General features: G+C 37.3%; 1 protein-coding gene across 6 annotated transcripts in view; it reads right to left on the bottom strand.

Moving 5' to 3' along the window:
* Nucleotides 1-3,260: 3,260 nt before the first annotated feature.
* kaznb (kazrin, periplakin interacting protein b) overlaps nucleotides 3,261-22,437 on the bottom strand; it is a 173,117-nt gene continuing 153,940 nt past the window's right edge. For 2 of the 6 annotated variants that reach the window (XM_032549044.1, XM_032549045.1), the window contains 11 exons: nucleotides 22,038-22,208; nucleotides 19,854-20,034; nucleotides 19,581-19,714; nucleotides 18,041-18,164; nucleotides 11,807-11,991; nucleotides 11,590-11,708; nucleotides 10,393-10,624; nucleotides 10,014-10,115; nucleotides 9,242-9,408; nucleotides 8,976-9,072; nucleotides 3,261-7,677 (listed from right to left, as the gene is read on the bottom strand). In XM_032549044.1, coding sequence (XP_032404935.1) covers nucleotides 7,516-7,677; nucleotides 8,976-9,072; nucleotides 9,242-9,408; nucleotides 10,014-10,115; nucleotides 10,393-10,624; nucleotides 11,590-11,708; nucleotides 11,807-11,991; nucleotides 18,041-18,164; nucleotides 19,581-19,714; nucleotides 19,854-20,034; nucleotides 22,038-22,208 — 1,674 coding nt within the window. In that variant the 3' untranslated portion in view covers nucleotides 3,261-7,515. Of the gene's footprint in view, nucleotides 7,678-8,975; nucleotides 9,073-9,241; nucleotides 9,409-10,013; nucleotides 10,116-10,392; nucleotides 10,625-11,589; nucleotides 11,709-11,806; nucleotides 11,992-15,558; nucleotides 18,165-19,580; nucleotides 19,715-19,853; nucleotides 20,035-22,037; nucleotides 22,209-22,437 lie in introns of those variants that run through there. The other 4 variants (XM_032549043.1, XR_004337056.1, XM_032549046.1 and 1 more) reach the window with 4 other exon arrangements.

The raw sequence follows: 22,437 nt of genomic DNA, 5'->3' as shown, positions 1-22,437 counted from the left end.
ATGTCCTGTGTGGGGAAAAAACTAAAAACGCCGCAAAATAACACAAACAGTGGTACTGAAGAGGATCCGGGCCACAGAAAAAATTACATTTAATTAAATTCTAACCTTTTTTTCTGAAAATTCTGATTTTTTTTAATGAGAATTCTCACTTTAAACTCAAATTCTGACTTTAATCTTCTGAGATCAAAAGTAGTTTTTTAAAGAAAAAAAGCCAAATTGAGAGATCAAAGACAGAATTCTGAGATCAAAGACAGAATTCTGCGATCAAAGACAGAATTCTGAGATCAAAGACAGAATTCTGAGATTAAAGTCAGAAATGTTTTCTTGTGACCCTCATCCTTTTCTGTACTGCTGTGAAGTGTTTACGTTTCAGTTTAAAGCTAAACACAGAAGATCTTTGATATAGACTTAACTTTCTTATATTTTATATATGAAAAATGGCCCATTTAATGTGTGTATTTTTGTCTCACTGTTTTTAGTAAACACACACTCCCTGACCTGAACGCCTTTGCCAGCATGTCTTTGTTTTTGTCTTGCTATATGTTCCACATCCTACCCAATGATGTCTTTTCATCCTACTTACCAGTTATTATTTAGAAACTGTGGCGTACTCACTTTCAAACCAGAAAAGGAATTAGATTAGTCACTCTCTAGCTTATTTTCTTTAAGAAACTGTAGAGTTCTCACTATTTAGACCAATATTCTTCTTCTTGGATGCATTTTTAGATTATTATGCAGAGAGACACCTGTTCTTCCAACCCAGAAATGGAATTAGACCACAGGATACTTATCTATCAACCCTGAACATTTAGATCTAAAGAATCTAATGTTGATACTTTACATCAACATTAGATTCATTTTCTTCTTTTGCTCTTTCCTTTGGTTTGTTATTTTGTTTGTATTTCTTTTTAATTCATGTAAAGCAACACATGCCTTGTTGCTGAAAATGTGCTATATAAATTAAATTACCTTCCCTTATGCGTTATGTTCATTGGTGAATTTTGATATAAATGCCTTTAGGCCACATTATTTACAACCCTCCATAGGGTTAACATTGTAATAAATGTTACTATACATTGCAGGTGTCAAATGATGCTAAAGTTAGAGTATGAATCACAACTTCAGATTAACGTTAAAGATGATTTATTAATTTTAATTGTTTTATTTTACTGGAAAGTTAGCAATGAAATTAAAAATTTATTTTTAAGGGAGACTGGATAACCAGTGATAGGCAGCAGCTTAAAAAAAAGGCTGATTTTATGTATTTTTTAGTTGTTTTGACAACATTTATTAATCTTTTGTTTATAATCTGTAATTTTTAGATTGGTCACATTTTGTGTAAAATGAAACATTTATTTTATTCTTAAACAAACACAACATTCAGTGCTATACTTGCCCCAGCTCCATCCTTCACTTAAGAAACATAACCAAATGCAGACTTGACTATATTACACTAGCTGTAATTCGTTCATTGAATCCAATGAATTTGGGTTCTTTGTATTTGTTGCAGAGTGAGTTTCATCATGAGAGAGGTCGTTTAATTGTGTGTGGAATATAAACTCAGCTCTGACTCAAGAAAAGCTAAAAGTAGTTCAGGATTAAAATCTGATCTACAACACTGACAGGATGGCACTTTTACATTTATTGTCCCAAAAACCTCAAAACAACCTTTTTTTTTGCTAGCTTGGTTTTAATTATAAACCTTCCAGAACCAGGTAAAATTTTTTTACCAATATATAAACAGAAAATACAACTAAAAACTCGAGTTCAATAAAACTTTAGAATGGATTGAAAACCAGTAGAGTTACAACTAAGTCCATTTTAGAAACGTTTGCTGCCTTTCTCAAGCTGAATCTGCCAATTAACTACTAAGACAAGATAAATTTTAGACAAGACAAAACCAAACCCTGTAAATTCTAGACACTAACAGGTACTATAGAATTGCACAAAAATCCGTGAGGGACGACGGAGTCCCAGAGCGAAATTCTGTGTGTGATTGTGAGCGTGAGTGGGAATAAAAACATCAACAGGTATTTTGTTCCATATAACACAGTAGGAGTGTAACAAGTAAATCTTCTATGGATGCAAACTCGACTAAAAACCCAAATATTTAGAATTGTATTTGAAACGTAATCAATTACAAATTTATTGATGGAACTTGACTTAATGTCGCGTTTTGATTGTTGATTCTATGCTGCATTGTGTTTCTGTGTTTGATATGATGTAAAGCACTTTAAAATGCCTTGCTGCTGAAAATGTGCTATATAAATAAAATTTGATTGATTGATTGATTGATTGATTGATTGATTAATGCTGCTGTCTATGAACCAATGGGTGACAAATATGGGTGGCGACAGGGCGACCAGCAGCTGCGCTCTATTTCCCGCAAATTAGGACTTTTAAAGGAAAGGTGCGCACGGCTTCATGCGTCCGATTTTTTTTGTGCGCCGCACTTTTTTAAATTTAGTGTGAAAACTGCGCACTCTTTTATGCATGAGGCCCCAGATCACAATGCGAAAGTTTGGGATGTGGTGGTTTGAGATTTAAATCACATACCTTGCAGGTTACAAGTCTAAAGAATCAAGTTTGTTTTATAGAAAATTTAAAGCATTTGTCTACTAAAACCTGTTAGATTTACACATGTTGTAAACATGTACCACGCCAACATTTAGTTTTTACATCCACTGTTAGTGGAGTTATTGCATCATGTACGAAATATGCAGAGCTGTTGACAGTTTGGAGAGGACTATTAAAGACATAGTTCATGTTAATCTGTGTGTAAAAAAAAATCATACAATGTGAAATCCTTCCCTCTGATCCCTCTGAACAGGCTCGAACTCGTCCGATCTTCCCGCTTAAACAGTTTTTGCTTTGTGACCGGAGGCGACGCCTCGATTCTGGCAGCCAAACCGGTTCTGTAGAACATGAGGGGGCAGCGTGGGCTGAGAACATTTCATATTTTCACAAATATGCAAGCAAAATTCCAACTCTGCAACCGGTTTATTCATAAAACAGCAGTATTTCTTTTATTAAGGATGTAAAGAACATTCAGGTTTATACATTATAATTTTTAAAACCAAACAACTGTGAAATTTATCAAATGGCAAACATCAAATTCAGAGAGAAACTTTTATTATAATTTACATTTGTGCAAAAACACAATAATTTTTACTGGATAAGAGCAATGAGAAGGTGGACTAGATTTAGAAAAAAAGACCTGTCATATTACATTATGTGAAAATATATCACTGATATCTCTATACTTTGCATCAAAGGAGCCTAAAGGTCTTGATCAATAGTTTTTCTTTAATCTTTGGCTTCATTCATATTCATGTTCTACCAAGTCCTCTAGGTGAACATCACATGATACTAATATTTACTTATAAACTGAGGAAAGTGGGTAAAGTACACTGTGCTGACTCAGCAGAACGCTCACTTCCACACCCTTGATCTCGATACTGGAGATGTGCACTATTCAAAACAACAGCATGTAAAATTGAATTGAATTTCCTTCAATATTGTAACTTTAGACACATATTACAAAGAATATTACAGTCAAATTTAAAAGTTGTTATTTTTAACCAACACTGCTGGTTCGTCCCTTTTTAGATTAAAAGTCTTATAGCAGCCAAAGTCCAAAGAAAAACATTGAAAGACCTACAGAAAGGCATCCTGAAAATGCTTTGTAGTATTTTCTTTGATAAATACTTGCTTAGTATTAAGAACGTATTTATAATAATATGTTAACACTTCATTGTCATCCATTTTGTTTTTACTTTGCAGATTTTAGTGTTGGATTTGATAGATTTGGATCAGATCGTTTTAATTTATTAGCTTTTTAATGTGTCTGTTTTTGAAGTTTGATTGTTGAATGTTTGGTTTTGAACATTTACGTCTTCTAATTCTAAGTTTAAATTGTCATTTGATTTGAGTTCTTATAAAGCCCAAAAAAAATGCTTCAGCTAATCACACCAAAGCGTTTTGATTTTAATTATCTTCAGTCCATTCATGGGGAATGTTGTTGCTATTTTTTATGTTTGAAAAATCTAAGCACAAAACAAAATAAAATAAGGAAAATAGTACAGATGTAGATGATAAAACGTGGCTCTTGATTGATTGATTGCGGTGCTATGCTGTTTGAGACAATTACAATTCAAATTCTCCTTATGCTTTTTGGATTTAACCCAATTTTATAGAAAATATATCATAAGAAGTTTATGCTTGAGGGATTGTTGCTTTGACAACCTTTGTGCATTTACATCAACAAGATCATTTGAAACCTATGTGGACTGAAATATTCTAGTTTGGTAAACTTATTAATTAAATAACAAAGAGCATAATCCATGGCATCAGTTTTGGCCTGCTCTGCAGTTTACGTTCTGGTTTCGGTCAATTTTTATGTAAACATTTACATCAGTTTCTGAAGCTGTTCAGTTATTTGTCACACTAGACATGCTTACGGTTAATGAAATACTGGATCATAAAGGTTACTAATCATTAACAGTAATGCTCTGAGCAGCACCAGTATTTAAAACTAGTCACTACTCTATCTGGGGCGAATATCTACCAAAATGGTCAACAAATGACCAGACTGTAAACACACGCCTACTCTTTTCCTTTCTTTTTTTTAAAGTTGACATGTCCTTCACCTCAAGGGTTGAAAAGACCTTCCTTATTGTGGTTTGAATTAAATTAATGCATTTTGGGTTCTTATGTTCACACTGCAGCCTGAAGTGACCCAATTCCGATTTTTTAAAATCAAATCGGTTTGTTTGTTGTTTGGTTTTTTTTTGGTGCAGTGGTCGTTCACAGCTTCCAAATATACACGACCTGTACGTGACCTCAGATCTCAACTGCAAACGACCTAAAAGTGTCCCGCATGCGCAGTAGGGGGCGCAATAACGTCACACACAGATTGCAACATGGATGCTAATGGTGGAGCAAAGTTTACATATTAAAGTTGTCCGATCGGAACCAGCACATTCACAACTTAATCCTCATTACCGTCCGCCATGGTTGTTGTTTTTTTCGTATCAATCGAGTATCAATGACATTCAGGTCACATGATGTGAACTGCAAATGAAAGTGCGCCGCATGCGCAGCAGAGGGCGCAATGACGTCACACATAGAGAGCGTGCTCAGTGTTTTGCTCAGTGTTTGCGGAAGTAAACGTGTATGCTAACTTACGATTTTAAAGTTGTTAAAATCTTGAACCTTACATCTGAAACCGACCGGAGCCGGCATGTTAACAACTTAATCCTCATTATTGTCTGCCAAAGTTGTTGTTTTTTTCTCCCTTCTGGCGCGTATCATGTCGTATCATGTCGCAGAATAGTGACGTTTGTGGATGACGTTCAGATTCAGGTCACATTTAAATAGATAGGCTAATCGGAAATCCAAGTGGCCTGAGAAGTATTAAAAAAATCCGATCTGTGTTGTTAAGACAGTCATTAAAATATCAGATACAGGTCACATTAAGGCAAAAAAAAAAGAAGAAAAAAGGGAATTGTGTCACTTCAGGCTGCAGTGTAAATACAGCCTATATTACATGCTAAGACTTTTTTTCTCTAATTCCATGTTCTACATTTGTGGGTTTAAGTATGACGGTTCAATCAGAAGAAGTATGATGACCTCCCTCAATTAAAAAACAAAGTTTGTCATCAATGGATTCAATCTGAAACCAGTGGAAATCCACTGGTTTGCCCGGTGAATCTCCTCTCCAAGGAAGGGAAGTCTAATGCTCACCCCAACAGAGCCAGGTTTTTGGACTCTACTTCCAAAATTTGGCAGAGGAGAGTATGAAACAGCCTGCATTTTAAACTTCTACTCCATGGAGAACTTCAGGTTATTCAGTGCAGTGAAATGGGAGCCAGATCTTTTAGTTATCAGGCTAGTCTCTAGTTTAGTCTCTATATCTACTTAAAAGTAGACAGATTGTTTGCTTAAAGGCTTAATTTTCCAAGTGTAAAACATTCCTTTTTGATAAAGCTTATATTTAGAGCAACTTAGGTTTCCCCAAACTATCTCTCTAGCTATGCTACTATAGGTTTAGGCTGCTGGAAGACATGCAGTAATTACTACATTTCATTATTCTAGCTGCTACATTCTCCTACTACTCTCCAATTTTACACTACTTGCTGTTAATTCAGCTTTTAGCTTTATGTTTTCTCTCAGTTTTTCACTTTTTATAGATGCTACACCTGGTCTGGCGCTCTATTTGGCTGAGATATTGCTGCCAACACTTAAACATTCTCTATAGATGATAAACCTGCCCGTCTGTCAGTGTTTAACTCTGTCTCTCTCCTAGACAACGCTATTGAGTGAGCTTTAGCTTTTAAATTAAATTAAAACCGACTCAGATCTTATTTGTTGGGACTTGTTTTCCTCCCAGATGAAGCCACTAAAAAGCTACTACTTCCTTTAACTTTTCTCTGATGTAGAAAGTACTCCTTAATCAGTGCTTGTATCTTTTTTGTGTGCATGCTCTGTATTTTCACACAAGCCAGTCAGTCATGGTGGTTAAAGGGGAGTTTTTTCTCTCCACTGTCGCTACATGCATGCTCGGCATGAGAGATTGCGACACAATGTGAATGACTGTCTACTGTCGCTACATGTTGGTCTAAGAGAAGTGACTGCTGCAAGTCAGTGACTCAATATATTCAACTTGGTTTCCTTAGAAACTTTTAAAACTAATTTGAATAATGAACTGAAATTAATGTATTGTTTGGTAACTAGGATCAATTGGAACTTGACTGAATCTCTCTGTATGATTAGACTGAACTCTCTTTTTGTGACTTTCTGCTACATGCTGTAAATAAACTGAACTGAATTGGGTTTGATTTGGGTTCATGCCCAAAACAAATCTTACACTGCATCCCACTGCAGTGCAAGAATAAGCTATTAATTTGGCATGTTTCATGGTTTTCCCAAACTTCAATGATCATATGCAATAAATAGGATTGGCATTGTGAGGGAGGATATGGCAAGTTTTCAGGGGTCTTCATACTCAACTCCGCTGCTCAATCCACAAATGAATTTTTCAAGCAAACGTGGCACCATAAGAGAAATAAACAGACTTTTAAACAGTATAATCAACCCAGTGCAAAAGTCCTTAACATTTTGTTCTGATCTATAAATGTAAAAACATGTACAAGTTTTATGTAAACAAAACAACAAACCTCAGTTCACATAAAGAAGTAGACAGAAGCACTGAGATCATGAGACTTTTTACATAAGGCATCACAGGGGCACTGAGTGCAGTTTTGAGTTATTTTTTGTTCTCTGCTCTGTTTTCATTAATTACATATAAACCTCAATCAAAAAACTATAACTTAAAAAACAAAAAATGACTTTAGACAATCCATTAATGTACAACAGCTACATCAGGTCATTGAGGTGCATTATTCCCGTCTCCAGAAGTGGATCTGATCTACAGAGTAGCGTTAGCTAAACCTTTAAAAAAGCTCCAACGTTGTAGAGCTGACAGTGTAAACAGAGGACATCTCCACGGCTCCTTCACACGTTGGTGATTTCGACGCTCTTGAAGGTGTGCATGGGGCTTCCTTTGGCGCGGGGAACAGCGTGAACTCTGGCCTCTCTGGGCAGAGAGCCGCAGTTGCCATGGAAACCAAGGCCGCGCTCCACGGAGTGACTTTCTGCGCGTAACCTCAGCGGACTCTGAAAAGACGACGCAAGAAATTAAACTGTTTATCTGGGGGTGGAGGGTGTTTCCTCCGGACTCGACGCAGTCCTTCCCCAACCTGTTGCTGGAGACTGCTGGTCAGCGGTCTGAAAAAAAGGCTTCTCTCCGAAAGAGAGGAAATTTTAATAAAATTTTTAAAAAATATTTTCAGTTGAAGGATTTTGTCTTCTCTGTTTTAGATAAAAGCAATTACATGATGTTGTCCATTTGTGTTTTAAATTTGTGTTTGAATCCTGTGATATCGTGGTAATAGTACTGAAAGTTATACTTACCAAAGTTACCGAGTATTTTAGTCTAGTTTCTAGAGCAAATAATATTAGTACAGTTTAAAAGACAAAACTAACAAGTAACTTCAGCACAATATAGGAGTTTGTTTTAATATTAATGAAAAAATTGTAGTTCCACTGGTAGATTATTTCACTTATAACAAAAGATTTTCCCCATGTTACAAATGAAATAATCTGCCATTGGAACTAAAATTCTTTCATCCATATTAAGGAATTATTGGCTTAAAACAAATTATATCTTGCTGAAAAGTTACTTGAAAGTTAATTTTGTCTTATTTAACGTGTACAAATATTATTTTTACTACAAACTAGACTAAAACACTTGGTAAGATTTATGTTTTTGCAGTGTAACAAGAATCTTCCTCACCACTGGTTTCTGTTCTCTCAGCTGTTGTCAGTCAGTCGTTCTCCGTGATCCAACATCTTTTTTGGATTTCTCTACACCCTGTCGTGAATTTCTATATTTTTTATTTACTATTATAGTTTCATTATATATAAGTCTGCCTTCATGCCTCCATCTTGCATCTGATACAAAAAGGAAGATATATATATGTTTATATTAAATGTGTAAATTAGAAATAACTTAATTTAAAGAGAGTGAGGTGAATTGGGTGCATTTCTAACTCTATGCAGTATTTCCAGGAACTCAAAATGACCTTCCAAAATTAGGTTTATGTCTGTTTCTCATTTATTCTTCAGTTTAATTATTCTAAAAGGTTGATGGATGAAAAGCACTAGTTGTGCAGGTTCTTGTGGAACAGTGAGGTATTTCCAGATTATTTTCTCTCTGCTGAAACAAAGAAATTGACTCCAGTCTGCAAATTAAAGCCATTGTGAGTTTTGAGATAATCTCCTAAAATCAAATTGTTGAGGTGTTTTATTTTACCCTTGTTAGCAATGTTTGTGCTTTAACAAGCATAAAGGAACCAGTGGCTTCAGCTTAGGACTTCAGACCGTTTACTGATAGGTGAGAAATGACAAGGTACCTTTCCTAATCTCCTGATGGACGACCTTTCATCAGCAAAGCGGTTAACAACCACAGGTGAAGAAGAGCTGATAACCTCAGAGCTCTGCTCTGTGTTACTGTAAACAGAGAGGAAAGAGATTGTTAGTCTTTTATGTGTCAGAGATTAACAACGCAAAAGAATTTATGGCAAGTTCCAGACTAGCAGCAATGTTAATAAATCATTTATTTACTGCACAGTGCTGAAGAGATGAACGTCACCAGCAGGGGGCAGAGTGTTTATGCTACCTGAGAGGGGCGGAGAGTGACTTCATTTCTTCATACAGGTGTCTGTGCAGCATGTGTTTGTTGCTGGGGATTCCCAGAGCATTGGCCAAGGCCTCTGTGTCGAAGGACTGGTCCAGGGCGATTACTGCACCATGAATGCCTTTTCCCTGAAGGTTTTCTGCAAACTCCTACAGAGAAAAATGAGGAAGAAAGGAGCTGTGATGGTAACAAACACAACACAGTGATATCACTGTGCCCAAACCAGGAAAAGAAAGCTTTAAATCCAGTATTTATTCGAGTTCTAAGGTGTTTAAGATTTACACTTTAGATACAGATAGATGAAATACAACTCTGGAAAAAATTAAGAGATCACTTAAATGATCAGTTTCTCTGATTTTACTTTTTATAGCTATGTTTGAGTGAAATGATCATCGTTCTTTTATTCTATTAACTGACAACATGTCTCTGAAATTACAAGAAAACATTTAGTATTTATTTACAGAAAATGAGAAATGGTCCAAATAACGAAAAAGATGCAGAGCTTTCAGACCTCAAATAATGCAAAGAAAACAAGTTAATATTGATTTAGAAACAACAAAACTAATGTTTTAACTCAGGAAGAGTTCAGAAATAAATATTTGGTGGAAAAACCAGAAGGTTTTCAATGGGGTTCAGTGCAGTGGGCTCTTAAGTTTTTCCAGAACTGTATTTATATCACAAAGGTGAATAAGTTTCAGTATCCTGTGAAGGTCTATAATTACAAAACAGTGGTGGTGTGTCGGGTTGCTCCTACCTTGAGGTCTATGTCCTTGATCCACTTCATCACTCTGTGACACGTCCAGACGAGCGGGTCCCGGTTTTCATGCTCACATTTTAAGCGCCGTAATTGCAGTGCCTTGAAAAAAAATGAAAGAAAAAAAAAACCAAGAATAGTGACCTCTTAAGAATGTATTAAATTAACTCTTGGTCAGGCTTTGGTGACACATTGGCATAATTTTATTTGTTACGCCCCAACAAACAAAAACGTAAATTGAAAATTAAAACCTTGGTCCTTGACTCTTAAATTTTAAAGGATTAACAGATTTAAATATTTAATCAGCGTCTTTTTTTGACTAAATTTCCTGTCTGCTGTACAGATATGTGATTTTTTGTAGCAAAGTCCATGACCTGACCTCTTTGTCGAAGCTGAGCATCTGCAGGAGCTGGATAGCCAGAAGCAGACTGGTCTGGTGGAAATGGTCGCCAATGTTCAGGAATCTCTCCAGGTCTCTGCGGCTGAGCGAGTTCAGGACCCGACCGTCCACTAAGTTGGTCTGGAAAGTTTGGGAGTACTGAGGCAGACCGACGTCACTCAGCCACGACGTCGAGACCCAATGATGGTCCAGCTCTGATGCTTTAGAAAGTCTGAGGATGGCAAGACACAGATTGGAGACTAAATATTTATTCCACCTAATGAATCAGAGTCAAACACCCAAAGGACTGAAGGACAGCAGGTATTTTATTAAGTTTCACAAGGACAAAATAAATTATTGATGAACAAGCCTCATGTTCAGTTCCAGTGAGGAATAAGAAGCTGCTTAAAAGCAAACTGTATTTTCTATTTTCAGCAAGTAAAGTGAGAGAGATCTAGAATTTTAGAAATAACAGGAAGGCTGAATGTAGTACTCTGTTTTATCCTTTTGAATATTTAGCCTCCATCCGTCATGGAAAATTATGAATTTTACATTTTTGGCCTTACACACAATTTGACAGCATCTGTGCTCCATATATAAAATGTTGTGACTTATCTACAGCTATATGTTAAGTATCATTTACATGATTATTATTCACTTAATTTAACATGATTATATAAATTAATTTCACTGCCATTTTATTTTTATTTGATTCACTCAATAAAAATATTAATAGTTTATATAACTTCTAAAAGAAATCATGAATGAAAACCAGCCAAAAAAATTATTAATTTATATTTTCCCCTTAGTCACATAATACGTAATAGCATAATTTTAAATGTATTTAAGTGCCAAACATGATTTCTTCTGGAAAGGGAAATGTTTTATTTTGAAGTGTGCTTAACCGGATCTGGTTTTATCTTGTCTTACGTTGCTAGGAAACCAAAAGTTCGTTTAAGGATTCCTTAAAAGATCGTTTTTTTGGTGCCGTTGCTTGTTCAATAAAAACTGAACATAAATGCTGAGGAACATTATACGTTATAACTTCATTGCGTAATATAAGTGACTAATAACAGCTAAAACATGACTTCTAGAAAAAAGTAGCTTTGAATGACGATTTTAAGTTATAATTCTCACAGGCTAAAGTTAGCTGAGGCATTAAAATCTAAAATGTCTGACAAAGCAACGTGTGCTTACCCCTGCTCCCCCTCTGCTCTCCTGTAATCCTCAATGGCCAGCCTAACTTTTCTGCGGTGAATTTGATTACCGATACCCAGACCCAGCTCTAAATCCTCATCCGTCAGGCTCAGCAGCACCTAAACAGCCAAAAACCCCGTTTTTAAAGAAAGATAACGCTATTTTAAAATTCATAAAAACATAAAGAAAGGTCGTAAAAGTGAAAGTAAAGGCAAACCTTTCCACTTTTGACATTTTCTGAGCAGGCTCGGATGTACATGGGCATCCCCATGACCACCTCCATCCAGGCCTGGACGGCCCCCGCCCTCCAGTGGGACATGCAGGTGGTGCGGCTGAGCTCCGCCTGCTGGAGGCGGTCCAGCTGCTCCTCCCCGTCCGACAGGCTGTGCTGTGTGTCAGAGTCTGGGTTGGTCAGGAGAAGTTAGGGCGGCATACAGGAGAGGTTCAGGACCAGAGGGATATGGAAATCAAACACAGTGACGGTCTAAAAAAATCTCCTGAGAATGTCAGTTAAAAAAGTAAAGATATATATATATATATATATATATATATAAAGGCTTAAAGTAAGATCTTTGCTTCCAGGAGTTTGCATTAAAAGTGTCAACTTTGCACTATTTAATGCAAAGCTGCATTAAAAGTGTCATCGTTTGACTGTTTTAATGAAAACAAATAAAGACTCCTTCACGTTTATGACAGTTTCATATCTGTGTTATACACACCCCTTCAAATGAAGTGTTACCAGTGTTTTTCCTATGAACAGATGCATCTCAGTAAATCAGGACATTCATTAAAACATTATTTTAATAATTCACTGGGTTCATTACATGTTGAGTGACATATGTCAACAGTTTGTTTTTGTTTATGATCTAATAAGTATGAATTGTGGTGCACCGATTGCAATTTTGTAGACAATCGTTGGTCTTTTAAAAGCCCGACCTTCCAATTCCCATTTTAGCCGATACTGATTTTTTTTTTCCTTTTGTCTGAAATGTTGATAAATATGGCAAGAAACCCATTGTGTTGGCAACAGTGGGACGATTATAGTTAACTGGAAATGTGCAGACATGACCTGGTGTCTTAAATCTCACTGCAGAGCAAAAGAGGACAGGGCATGCACTCAGCAGTGGCTCCTTTTGCATTACTTAGTGTGGAGCAGAATGGGAAATTTGTTCTCAGGTAGGAGCAGCACTACTTCAACACATTTTACTCAAGTAAAAGTGAAAAGTAGCCATCTAAGAAATTACTCAAGTAGAAGTAAAAAGGTATTTGGTAAAAAGTCTGAGAAACTGATCAGTAGATCAATTATTTAACATTTAAAAATTACAATATCAGACAAAATGTAAAGTTACGTGGAGATTTTGGTATTTTATAGACTTACATGAAAATAATTCATAAAACTATCACAATTACAAAGTGTCAGTTTATTTCAATATAAAACTTATGAAACTTTAATAAAAACTGCAGGTGTGTGTCTGGTGACGTTTTGGTTAAAACATGTTTGTTTTCCATTCAGTGAAGTTACTCACAGTGGGTGCAGTTAAAGAAATTTCACTGAATTACTTAATAAAATAAATGTAACTACTGTCCAACATGGGAATCAATCATGTTGTGACTCTGCTGAGGTGTTTGTGTCCTTTAGGTTGCCTTCAGTGTTCTGGTGTCTCTCTCCTTCATATTGTCCATGATCCACTGTCGGGTTCAGGTCAGCCCAGTTTGGCCACTGACTGTGGAAACTTCACTCTGAACTTCAAGCAACATGGACTCTGTGCCTCTCAACTATTCCTCCAGACTTTGAGACTTTTATTTGTAAAAATGAAATCCAATCTGTTCACACTGAGTTCCTCTCCAGTTATTTTCCTCCTTGACAAAGATGAGACACTTTGGATGTTGTTTCTGGTGCAGCAGAGGAGAAATGTGGCAGTTCTAGTCCATGACCTGGATAGGTCTGTGAAGCCCTGACTACTGCTGCAGTCCTCACCTTGTGGATTTCTCCCAAACTTCCACCAATCCATCCATCCAGCATCTGTTTTCCCATGCAGAGTTCTGGGGGCGCTGGTACCACTGGACAGCCATTTTTGGGCCAGAGAATGTTGCAAGTCTCTCCCAAACGTTTACATGGAATTTGTTTCATAACTCTTCAAAAGCCACTGTCATCCCTGTCACTTGTGCAGCCATGTTTTCTGCCACACTTGCTCCTTCCACTCAACTTTCCACTAAGCCTGAACCAGAAGTGATCTGCACCATCTGTGTAAGCAACGCAGCGCAAACAAACCATAGAGAAACCATGGCTTCAAGACCAACAAAACGAAGTGTACTGACACTCTTGACCAATGTGCAGGAGAAAGCTTTATCAACAAAATGGCTGCTGTAGGAATTGACCCGCGGGAGACAGAGAATGAAAACACGCTGCGTCTATGACATGGTTCATTACTTAGTGAACGCGAAGAAGTGTGTAAACCACGGAGGAGCTTCATGGCCTGAAATCCTACAATCAATGTTTCAACGGCTTTATAGAGGACGTTCGAACTCTTCACATGAACGACACGGTTCTGGTGACTGGCAAAGTAAGTACTAACACGTAGGCCGTGTTCGTCTTAGCTTGCAGACAAAAGCTACATCAGCTAAGCTAATTTTGCTAGTTCTGTAATAAGTACTGCTACAGTAAATCTATCTTGTTACACAGATGTGGGTAGAGTACTCAGAAACTGTGACTGAGTAGTACTTGTAATATGCTTATACTGTTTATAAGTTAGATAGGAACGAGAAGAGAGCTAGAGCTAAGCTCATGGCTTGATTATTGTTGTCATAGCAACTACATAGCGACTGTCATGCCAGTTAGTTGTAGTATCTACCAAGACGGCTGTCAGCTACAAAGTTCCCTGAAGTGTGACGTCACATCAACACCGTGTATATGATGGGAAACATGACCTTTAGTGACTTTTCCCCGATAGATTCCTTGTTGTTTTCATATGTAGTATGTGAGATTGAATTTATAATGTAAATGTTTTGCTTTTTAAAATTGAATTACTGAAGTCTTCGGACAGAGGCTTCTTCAAAGTCGCAGTAATACAGACTGCTACAGGAAATCGTTACGGCCAACATCCATCACCATCCACAATAACTGTTTAAAGAATTTTAATTAATATGAGTTAAAAGAACATTTAATTTTCCTCTGGAAAATTCTAATAAAGTATTTTTTAATTTGAATTATTTAAGCATAAAAAAATTTATATAGTTTGATTTAGTGAGATTCATCTGCAATCGTAGCTAAACTGTTTATAAATGTTTTTGTTAAATACAAAAATTACACCCTAAATCCACCAGATGGTGCTACAATATTTGTGTTAATGTATTTTGTTTTTGTTGTTTTTGAATAAACTGGAGTTAACAAACATTGTTTAATTGAAAAAAGTCAGACTAGTCTCTCTGAACATGTCAGGCTGCAGCTAAATTTGTCAAATTTGCTTTGAGATTCACAGCTGGTTGTAAAGTGTTAATTATTATTGACTATCTGATGAATGTGACAAGACTTACTACCAGTAGGAAAATGCATTACAGACACAGGGATCATTCATAAAACCTCATGCTGCTGCCCATTAACCGCCTTTGTGAAAGACTAAAAACACTGACTCATCGTGAACCGACGAATCCAGGGAGATTCGTCTCCACATGCTGACACAAAGGGCTGCATGCAAATCCCAGCCTCACTGCAAACTCCTTCTCTCTCTTTCTCTCTTTCTTTTCTCCTCAACGAACAGCGACACAAACTTGTGTTTTTCTGAATGGACATGAGCGATATGAATAATCCCCGAGGTGCAGAAACAGACAGCTGGTAATCACAGATGAGGAGTTACTCACTGGTTTAGGAGGAGCTGCCATTAGGGAATGGCAGGAGGAGCGGGAGGAGACACGTTAGACTGAGACACAGGAACAGGATTACTCATGGAACAGAACAACGGCCACAACGTGTTCACTTTCTGGTTTTATTTTTAAAATAAGATTTTCATTTCAGTTATAATTCACTTGGAAAGCTCCTCAACATTTGACTGCAACAGCTGCAGGCAGATAAATATCAGGAATTAACTCTCTTTATCTCTTTTTTTCCCCCCTCTTTAAATAAAATACTTCAATAGATTTCATCTTTTGCGCATGTATTGTTATCTTAATTTACAAAGCATTTTAACAGGTTTATTAGAGCCACATTTTCAGGACTTGAGGAGGGTGTGAACCAAAAATAAAATAAAACACAAATAGGAACATTCTTAGTAAGTCAGGGTGCAGGCATAGGTAATGCAAGGTTTGGTATAAAGAACGGGAAAAGTAACACAGAAGGGATGTTTTCATGTTGCTTAATTCGACAGGAAATGAACAGATATCTAATCAAAGCAACACGTAGGGACCATGCATGCATTTAAAGCACATTCCTTTGTCTCAGATTGGCACATGTTAGCTGGAAATGAGTCGAGACATTAACAGAGTTACATGGCTGCTGCTATGATGACGCCAACGGTGATGAGTTTTAAACGTTTGGCACTTTTTGCACATGGTTTGGAAAGCTGGCGCTGTGTTTGTGTTTTTAACTCACTGCAGTTGTGCTTTCCATAAAAAGGCTGTTGGTCTGCCAGTGGTTTTCATAACGCTTAGGGATGTCCCGATGTGACCCAGTCCGGGCTCTGGATCGGTCTGAATAATGGATCCGAAAGCGGCTGATCTCGGTCTCTCTGGTCGCCGTAGCAACATACACAGTTTAGCCCTCTGAGTCTAAGTTTCACCTCTCCGCCTGGATATTTTTGCTTATTTTAATTGTACGCAGTAATTTAAATGTCCTGTGAGTAAATATATATTTCCCATTTCTCCGTAACAACTGGAACTTTCTATGTCAACCAGATTATTTTCGCAATTTACCATCTATTAAAAGAATCAGTTTATGCCGGAGAAAAACGTGCTCCTGCTACGGCGGGAGAGAAATTACCGTAATAACCCAATATTGGCTGGAAAGCGCAACGTCTCCCCTTTCAGAAACCGTTGAAATTTTTCAGATAGCTCAAAGTGTCGTGGAATTACAGTAAAGCGAAACTGTTGTTGTCGCCGACACGTTCGGTCAAACAGGGTCGAAACAGAAGATGGCCAGAGGTGAAAAACTATTTCCAGTACTTTGCTACTCGATGATCTTGTTTTTGTTAATATTTATAATTTTAAATGTAGAGATTTCCTTTAACTAATCAAGCACTAACAATGTTTCTGTTATTTTTGGGGGGTTTTAATAGCAAAGCAGAACAAACCAGAAGAGTAAAAGTCCGGCTCTGATCCTGTTTTTAAATCTGTCAAGATGGTGGTACTTGGAAAAACTTGCATTTATAGAAGCAGTAGTTTTTGAGAAAATGGTCAGAAATGGGAAAAACCAATTACTTCATGCTAAAAGAGTGAAGAACTGACATAATTTACATGCACATGATGAGAGGGGCTCTGCATTACTGGTGTTTTTCAGAAAAATGTACTTGTATGGGCCTGGTTCTCATTGGTTTTAGTCTGGCATTATGTGACAAAATAAAGCTATAAATACTATGAGTTTTTTCACAATCCAGGGCTGAGCTGTTTTCTGCTTTGACGTCTGAGTTCAGAAACTTTTGATGATTTTTTCTTGAAATTTTCTCAAATTTCATCTAGTTGACATTGGTTTCTCATCTCACAGCGGTAGAGGAACAGCAGCAACAGAGAAAGGTTGTTGGTCACTTCAAGTTTCACTCGGTATTGATAAATACTAAACTGAAATGATCGATCGGGACATCCCTAATCGTGTTCAGTATAAAATGCAGGAGATCTTCAAACCTCCCTGCTGCACACAGTGTAATATGAATGAACACGAAGCAGATCAACATAAACTCCCAAAGCTTTCTTCTAATGCTTCCTGTTGTGTTGCAGGAAAAAGGTTTAAAAACTGGGAATAAAAAAGAGAAATAAATGCTGCAAACCATGATGAAAGCAACTATAGAGTAACAAAACCCAGATAACATTAATATTTAAACACTATTTTCTCATAATAGCTCCTATATGTACATATAAACAGCAGTCCTTCAAGTCTCTATTCATAAAAAAAAACATAAAACATGAAGACATTTAGAAGATAATACAGCATAAACATGTCTACACATTGTAATAACCCTGTATATATATTTATATGCATGTAAACATATATACATATGCATACATGTACAACTATAAATATATATATTTAATTTACAAACATACATTTTTCTTGGGTTGTGTACTGTACATTTACGGCGACAGCAGTCTCTGTTTCCATCCATCTCCTTCCTCCAGACACACACAGTTAAAACATGGGGATGTCCACATGTAACACACACACGCACACACACACACACCCACATACGCTCACTTCAGCTTCACCAGTCGGCATCCTCCTCTATGTAATAATCAGGGGTGGCTGTACCATCAAACAAGCCGGGGTCCAGTGACTTGCGCTGCTTTCCTCGGGTGAAAACCCGTGACAGAGATCCCAGAGTCATCTTGTCCTTCTTCTTCTTACGCTTCTGGTCTTCTAGGTCTTCCATGGACTGAGACGGAGACAGGAGACATGCAGGAGCATGCAGTGAAAACAACCAACACAACCATCCAACACAACCATCTAGCTTCTACTAAATTAAGTTTGATGTGAACGTTTTTGTTTTTGTTCATGAATCCAGGTAACAGGCTGATTCTGGGTTTGTCATCTAATGTCGAAAAATACTCAATTTTGCAATTGCAGTGTTTCCATTAAATTGAAATCCTGCGTGATTACGCTTGTTAAGTCATTAAAAATTATCACAGAGACGGATGTAAACAGTTACATGAGAATATATTCATCATCTATCAGCCAATCAGAGGAGACGTCGGCCTCTTATTCGGGCATTGCAGCGACAAGCCCCGCCTACCTGGGAGCGGCTACGTATGCGGCGTTTTGGGGAAACTGTAGTGAGTGATTTTACTCAAGAGATTTAATACATTTGAATGACACACATCTTTTTATGACCTGCTGTGAGAGCTGTGGAGGAGCCAGGTGCGCATCGTCCAGAAAAAACACAACAAGCCATCATCCTTCCTACCACTTCCTGTCGTCTTCTTCGTGGTTTCTGCCAGTAGTAACATACGGCGGCTGGTCATATGACTTATATGATATGACAAAATTTGTTTCCATTGCAATTTTGCGAAATATTTGGCTGAAAAATCACGTTTTTGTTGAAAAATGTGTTCAAAAAAATGATTGTTTCCGTTAATCAAATTTCTTTTCATAATTTCCATTTGCACAATTTTATGGTTAATGGAAACGCAGCTATGTTTCCTAATCGCCTACTTCCATTTAAAAACTACATTTCTGATAAAGTTTGTTTCTTTAGTTGAATTCATTGCTCTAACAAACATTTGATCACATCATTGGATCAACTGAGTCTGAATTAATGTGGCATCAGGTTTCAGATCACTGAGGGAAATATTTAACCCGCTCTTCTTGACTAAATTGTTTTAATTCAGTTTCACTGAAACTGAGACCCAAATGGAAATATAAAAATGTGCAAAATGTAAATTTTGCTTAACAGGTCCTCCTCAAAAGCCTTTATCTTTGATTAAATTATACTATCATCGGTAAACTTATCTGTTTATTTACTCAGGTTTTCACTGATGCTTTGGATAAAGAATAATGTTACAAAAAGTCTGTTTTTAAAAGAAACGTTATTTACAGCAGATTATAAAACCATAACTTTTTGTTTTGACTGATGCATTGCAGAAACAGTGAACAGGAGTAATTCAAAGAGCTTGGAAGTCAAAATATTTCTTTAAAATAAAATTAGCCACGTATTGAGCAGACAGGCTGAAGCCACCAAGCCGACAGGACAGAGAAAGACACAAACCAAAGAAAAGGAAGAGCAGAGAGGAAACCTCGTAACTGGGATTACTGGGGCTACTGGGATTACTGGGGCTACTGGAGCATTTCTTACGTTACAGAGGGAGTGCGTCCGATGACGAGGCGAGTTGATGTCGCTGGGCGTGGACGAGCGGTCCCCGTCAGCTGCTGAGGCGTCGGAGATCACAGACGGCTGGCGAGTGTGGCAGGGGCTGATCCTGACCACAGCTACACACACATCCACACACACACACACACATTGGAAATTCCCCACAGTTAGTTCAGAAAACCTCCAGAAAGCCCTCTGTTAGTTCGCTGACTGACAGAAACACCAAGCAAGATGGCGGCGCTGCAGGGCGGCGCTTACCCTGCCGGTCAGCGTTGTGTCCGTGGTAGAGCGTCTGCTGGCTCTGACGGATGGCGGCGGTGAGCGGCAGGTCGGCCTGCATCACCCACTCCTGACTGCCGTTCACCAGCGGCTCCGGCTGCACCACCAGCGAGTGACGCTTGGGGACGTCCTTCGTCAGCGTGGCCAGAGACTGCTTGGCCTGGAAAACCAAGACACACAACCGCAAACATCACAACAACTTATTTTTATTTACTTTTACTTTCAGACACAGATTTAAAACCCACAAACTCTAAAATGCTTAGTTTTAGCATCGGGAATAATCAATACTGTCTCAGGAATATTGATCAGATATTTAGGAATTAAGAAAGAGATTTGTCGTGTATTTCAGTTTAAAGATCCATCAGGTTGGAGTAACCTTCCTCACTTAGATCTACAAAAACACAAAATTGTATTTTCTATTGAAATTATATTAAGACATTTAAATAAGACACAACTAACTTTAAATATTTCTTCAGCAAGACCCTGAAGCTTGTTTTAGGTCAATAATTTCTTAATATTAAGATGACTGCACTAGAAACAAGACAAAAATACTTTGTAAGGTTTTGTGTTTTTGCAGTGTAACTTATCTTCCTCCATCACCTCATTAGAAAACCATTTTTAGTCCAGGTTCTACTGCAAATGTTAGTACAATTGAAATAAGACAAAACCAATTCACAATTTTTTAAAACAAGATATTGGAGCTTTTTTTCAAGTCAATAATTTCTTAATACTGGTCGGAAAAAGTTCTAGTTCCACTGGGAGATTATTTTGCTTATAACAAGACATTTAATCCATAATGTTCTGCTCTGGTTTAAGTATCAAAGTAAATTAGGTTGAATATTAAAGCATATCACACTGTTCTTTAGATTTTTACCTGTAAAATAAATCATGTTGCTCACGATTTAAATTAATTGACAACTTCTGTTGATCTGTGATATAAAATCTGAAGTTTTAGGTTTGTTGTAACATTGTATAAATATAAAAAGTATGAGGGGAATTTACACGTTTGCAAGGCACTGAATACACGAATAAAACCTATAAATAAAAGAATAACAGTTTAAAATTTAACCATTTAAGTTTACTTCATACAGCAGACCATACTAAGAAAAAATAAAAAGAAAGAGATTAAAGTCATAATATTAGGAGAATAATGTTGCAATAATATGGGAATAAAATCCTATTATATCAAGAAAAAGACAATAATACGAGAATGAAGTCAGAATATTACCAGAATAAAGTCGTAATATGATGACTTTATTCTGGTACGACTTTATTATTGTAATATGACTTTATTCTCTTCATTTCATTATTTTTTTTGGTCATTCTTTATTTCAGAATAATTATGAATCCAATATATGTGCATATGTATATCTATACAGTGCACATACATAGTTCATTTTATAACTTTAATCTTATATTTTTATTATTTTTATTTTCGTAGCGCTGCCCTAATAATCAGTGGAAACGTCAAGATTGATGACAACAGAGAAAAGGGATACGTTTTTCTGATCAGCTCCAAATATTCAGCTAATAATTCTTTGTAAACCACCTAGTTGTTACATTTTGTCACTGATTATTTATTTACTAAGTTATTTGTGATTTGAAGTCAAAACTGGTTCATCCTGTGAACTTTGAACACTTTTGTTGACTAAATTTTTCACAGGTCAGCGATATGCGGTGTTTGCTCTGCAAACGATCAGTTTCAGGGCTGAAAATGAAATAAAAATCAGCTAAAGAATCAAATGAAATGTAAAAACAACAAAAAAGTACAAAGTTATGCTTTTTCTAAACGTTTCCATCTTGTGAAACGCTCAGTGGCACCCAGCGGAGGGGGAGAAGGAAACAAGAGTCGACGGAATGATATTTAGCTACGGATTTGGCGGCGATGTGCCAACAAATCAGATCTGCACTGCAGCCTGATGTGAGGGTCTGTGGGCGGCTGCGACCCGCGACGGGAGGAGAGATTAATGGCTCACAGAATGGCAGCTGAACCTCGAAGGAGCCGACACGCTGCAGAACAAAAACACACACATCCTCCTGCTAACCAGAGGAAGTTCTCCATAGAACCCGTCCCGCCACCACTTTCACATCTCACGGATTCTGACCGAATATTTAACTGATGGCGTGCTCCCTCTGTGACTGCTAATGTTCACGATGACTCACCATGGTGAGCTCGGCCTCCAGCTCCTTAATCCTGTTCTCCTTCATGTCTATCTGAGAGCGCAGCATGTTGGCCTGCTCCGTGGATTCTTTGGTTTGCCTCCTCAGGTCCCATTTCTCCCGCTCCAGAACATCCTTCTCCTTCGCCAGGACTTTCACCGCATCCTCGCTCTCCTGCAGAGACGCACGCAGAGCAGTCGCTGATTAACGACGGTCCGCTTCAAATAATCGCAGGAGCTACAAATGCAGTAAAGCTGCTGCACACTGCAAAAACACTAGTTTCTAGTGCAAATGTCTTAGTACAGTAGAGATAAGACAAAACTAATTCACAAGTAAATTTTCACCAAAGTACAGAAACTTGCATTAACTAAATAATTCCTCAATATTGACTGAAAAGTACTAG

The sequence above is a fragment of the Xiphophorus hellerii genome, chromosome 20 (genome assembly GCF_003331165.1).
Source record: "Xiphophorus hellerii strain 12219 chromosome 20, Xiphophorus_hellerii-4.1, whole genome shotgun sequence".
Classification (NCBI taxonomy): Eukaryota; Metazoa; Chordata; class Actinopteri; order Cyprinodontiformes; family Poeciliidae; genus Xiphophorus; species Xiphophorus hellerii.
Note: the sequence above shows the minus strand (reverse complement) of the source record. Positions and strands in the feature narration are given on the sequence as shown.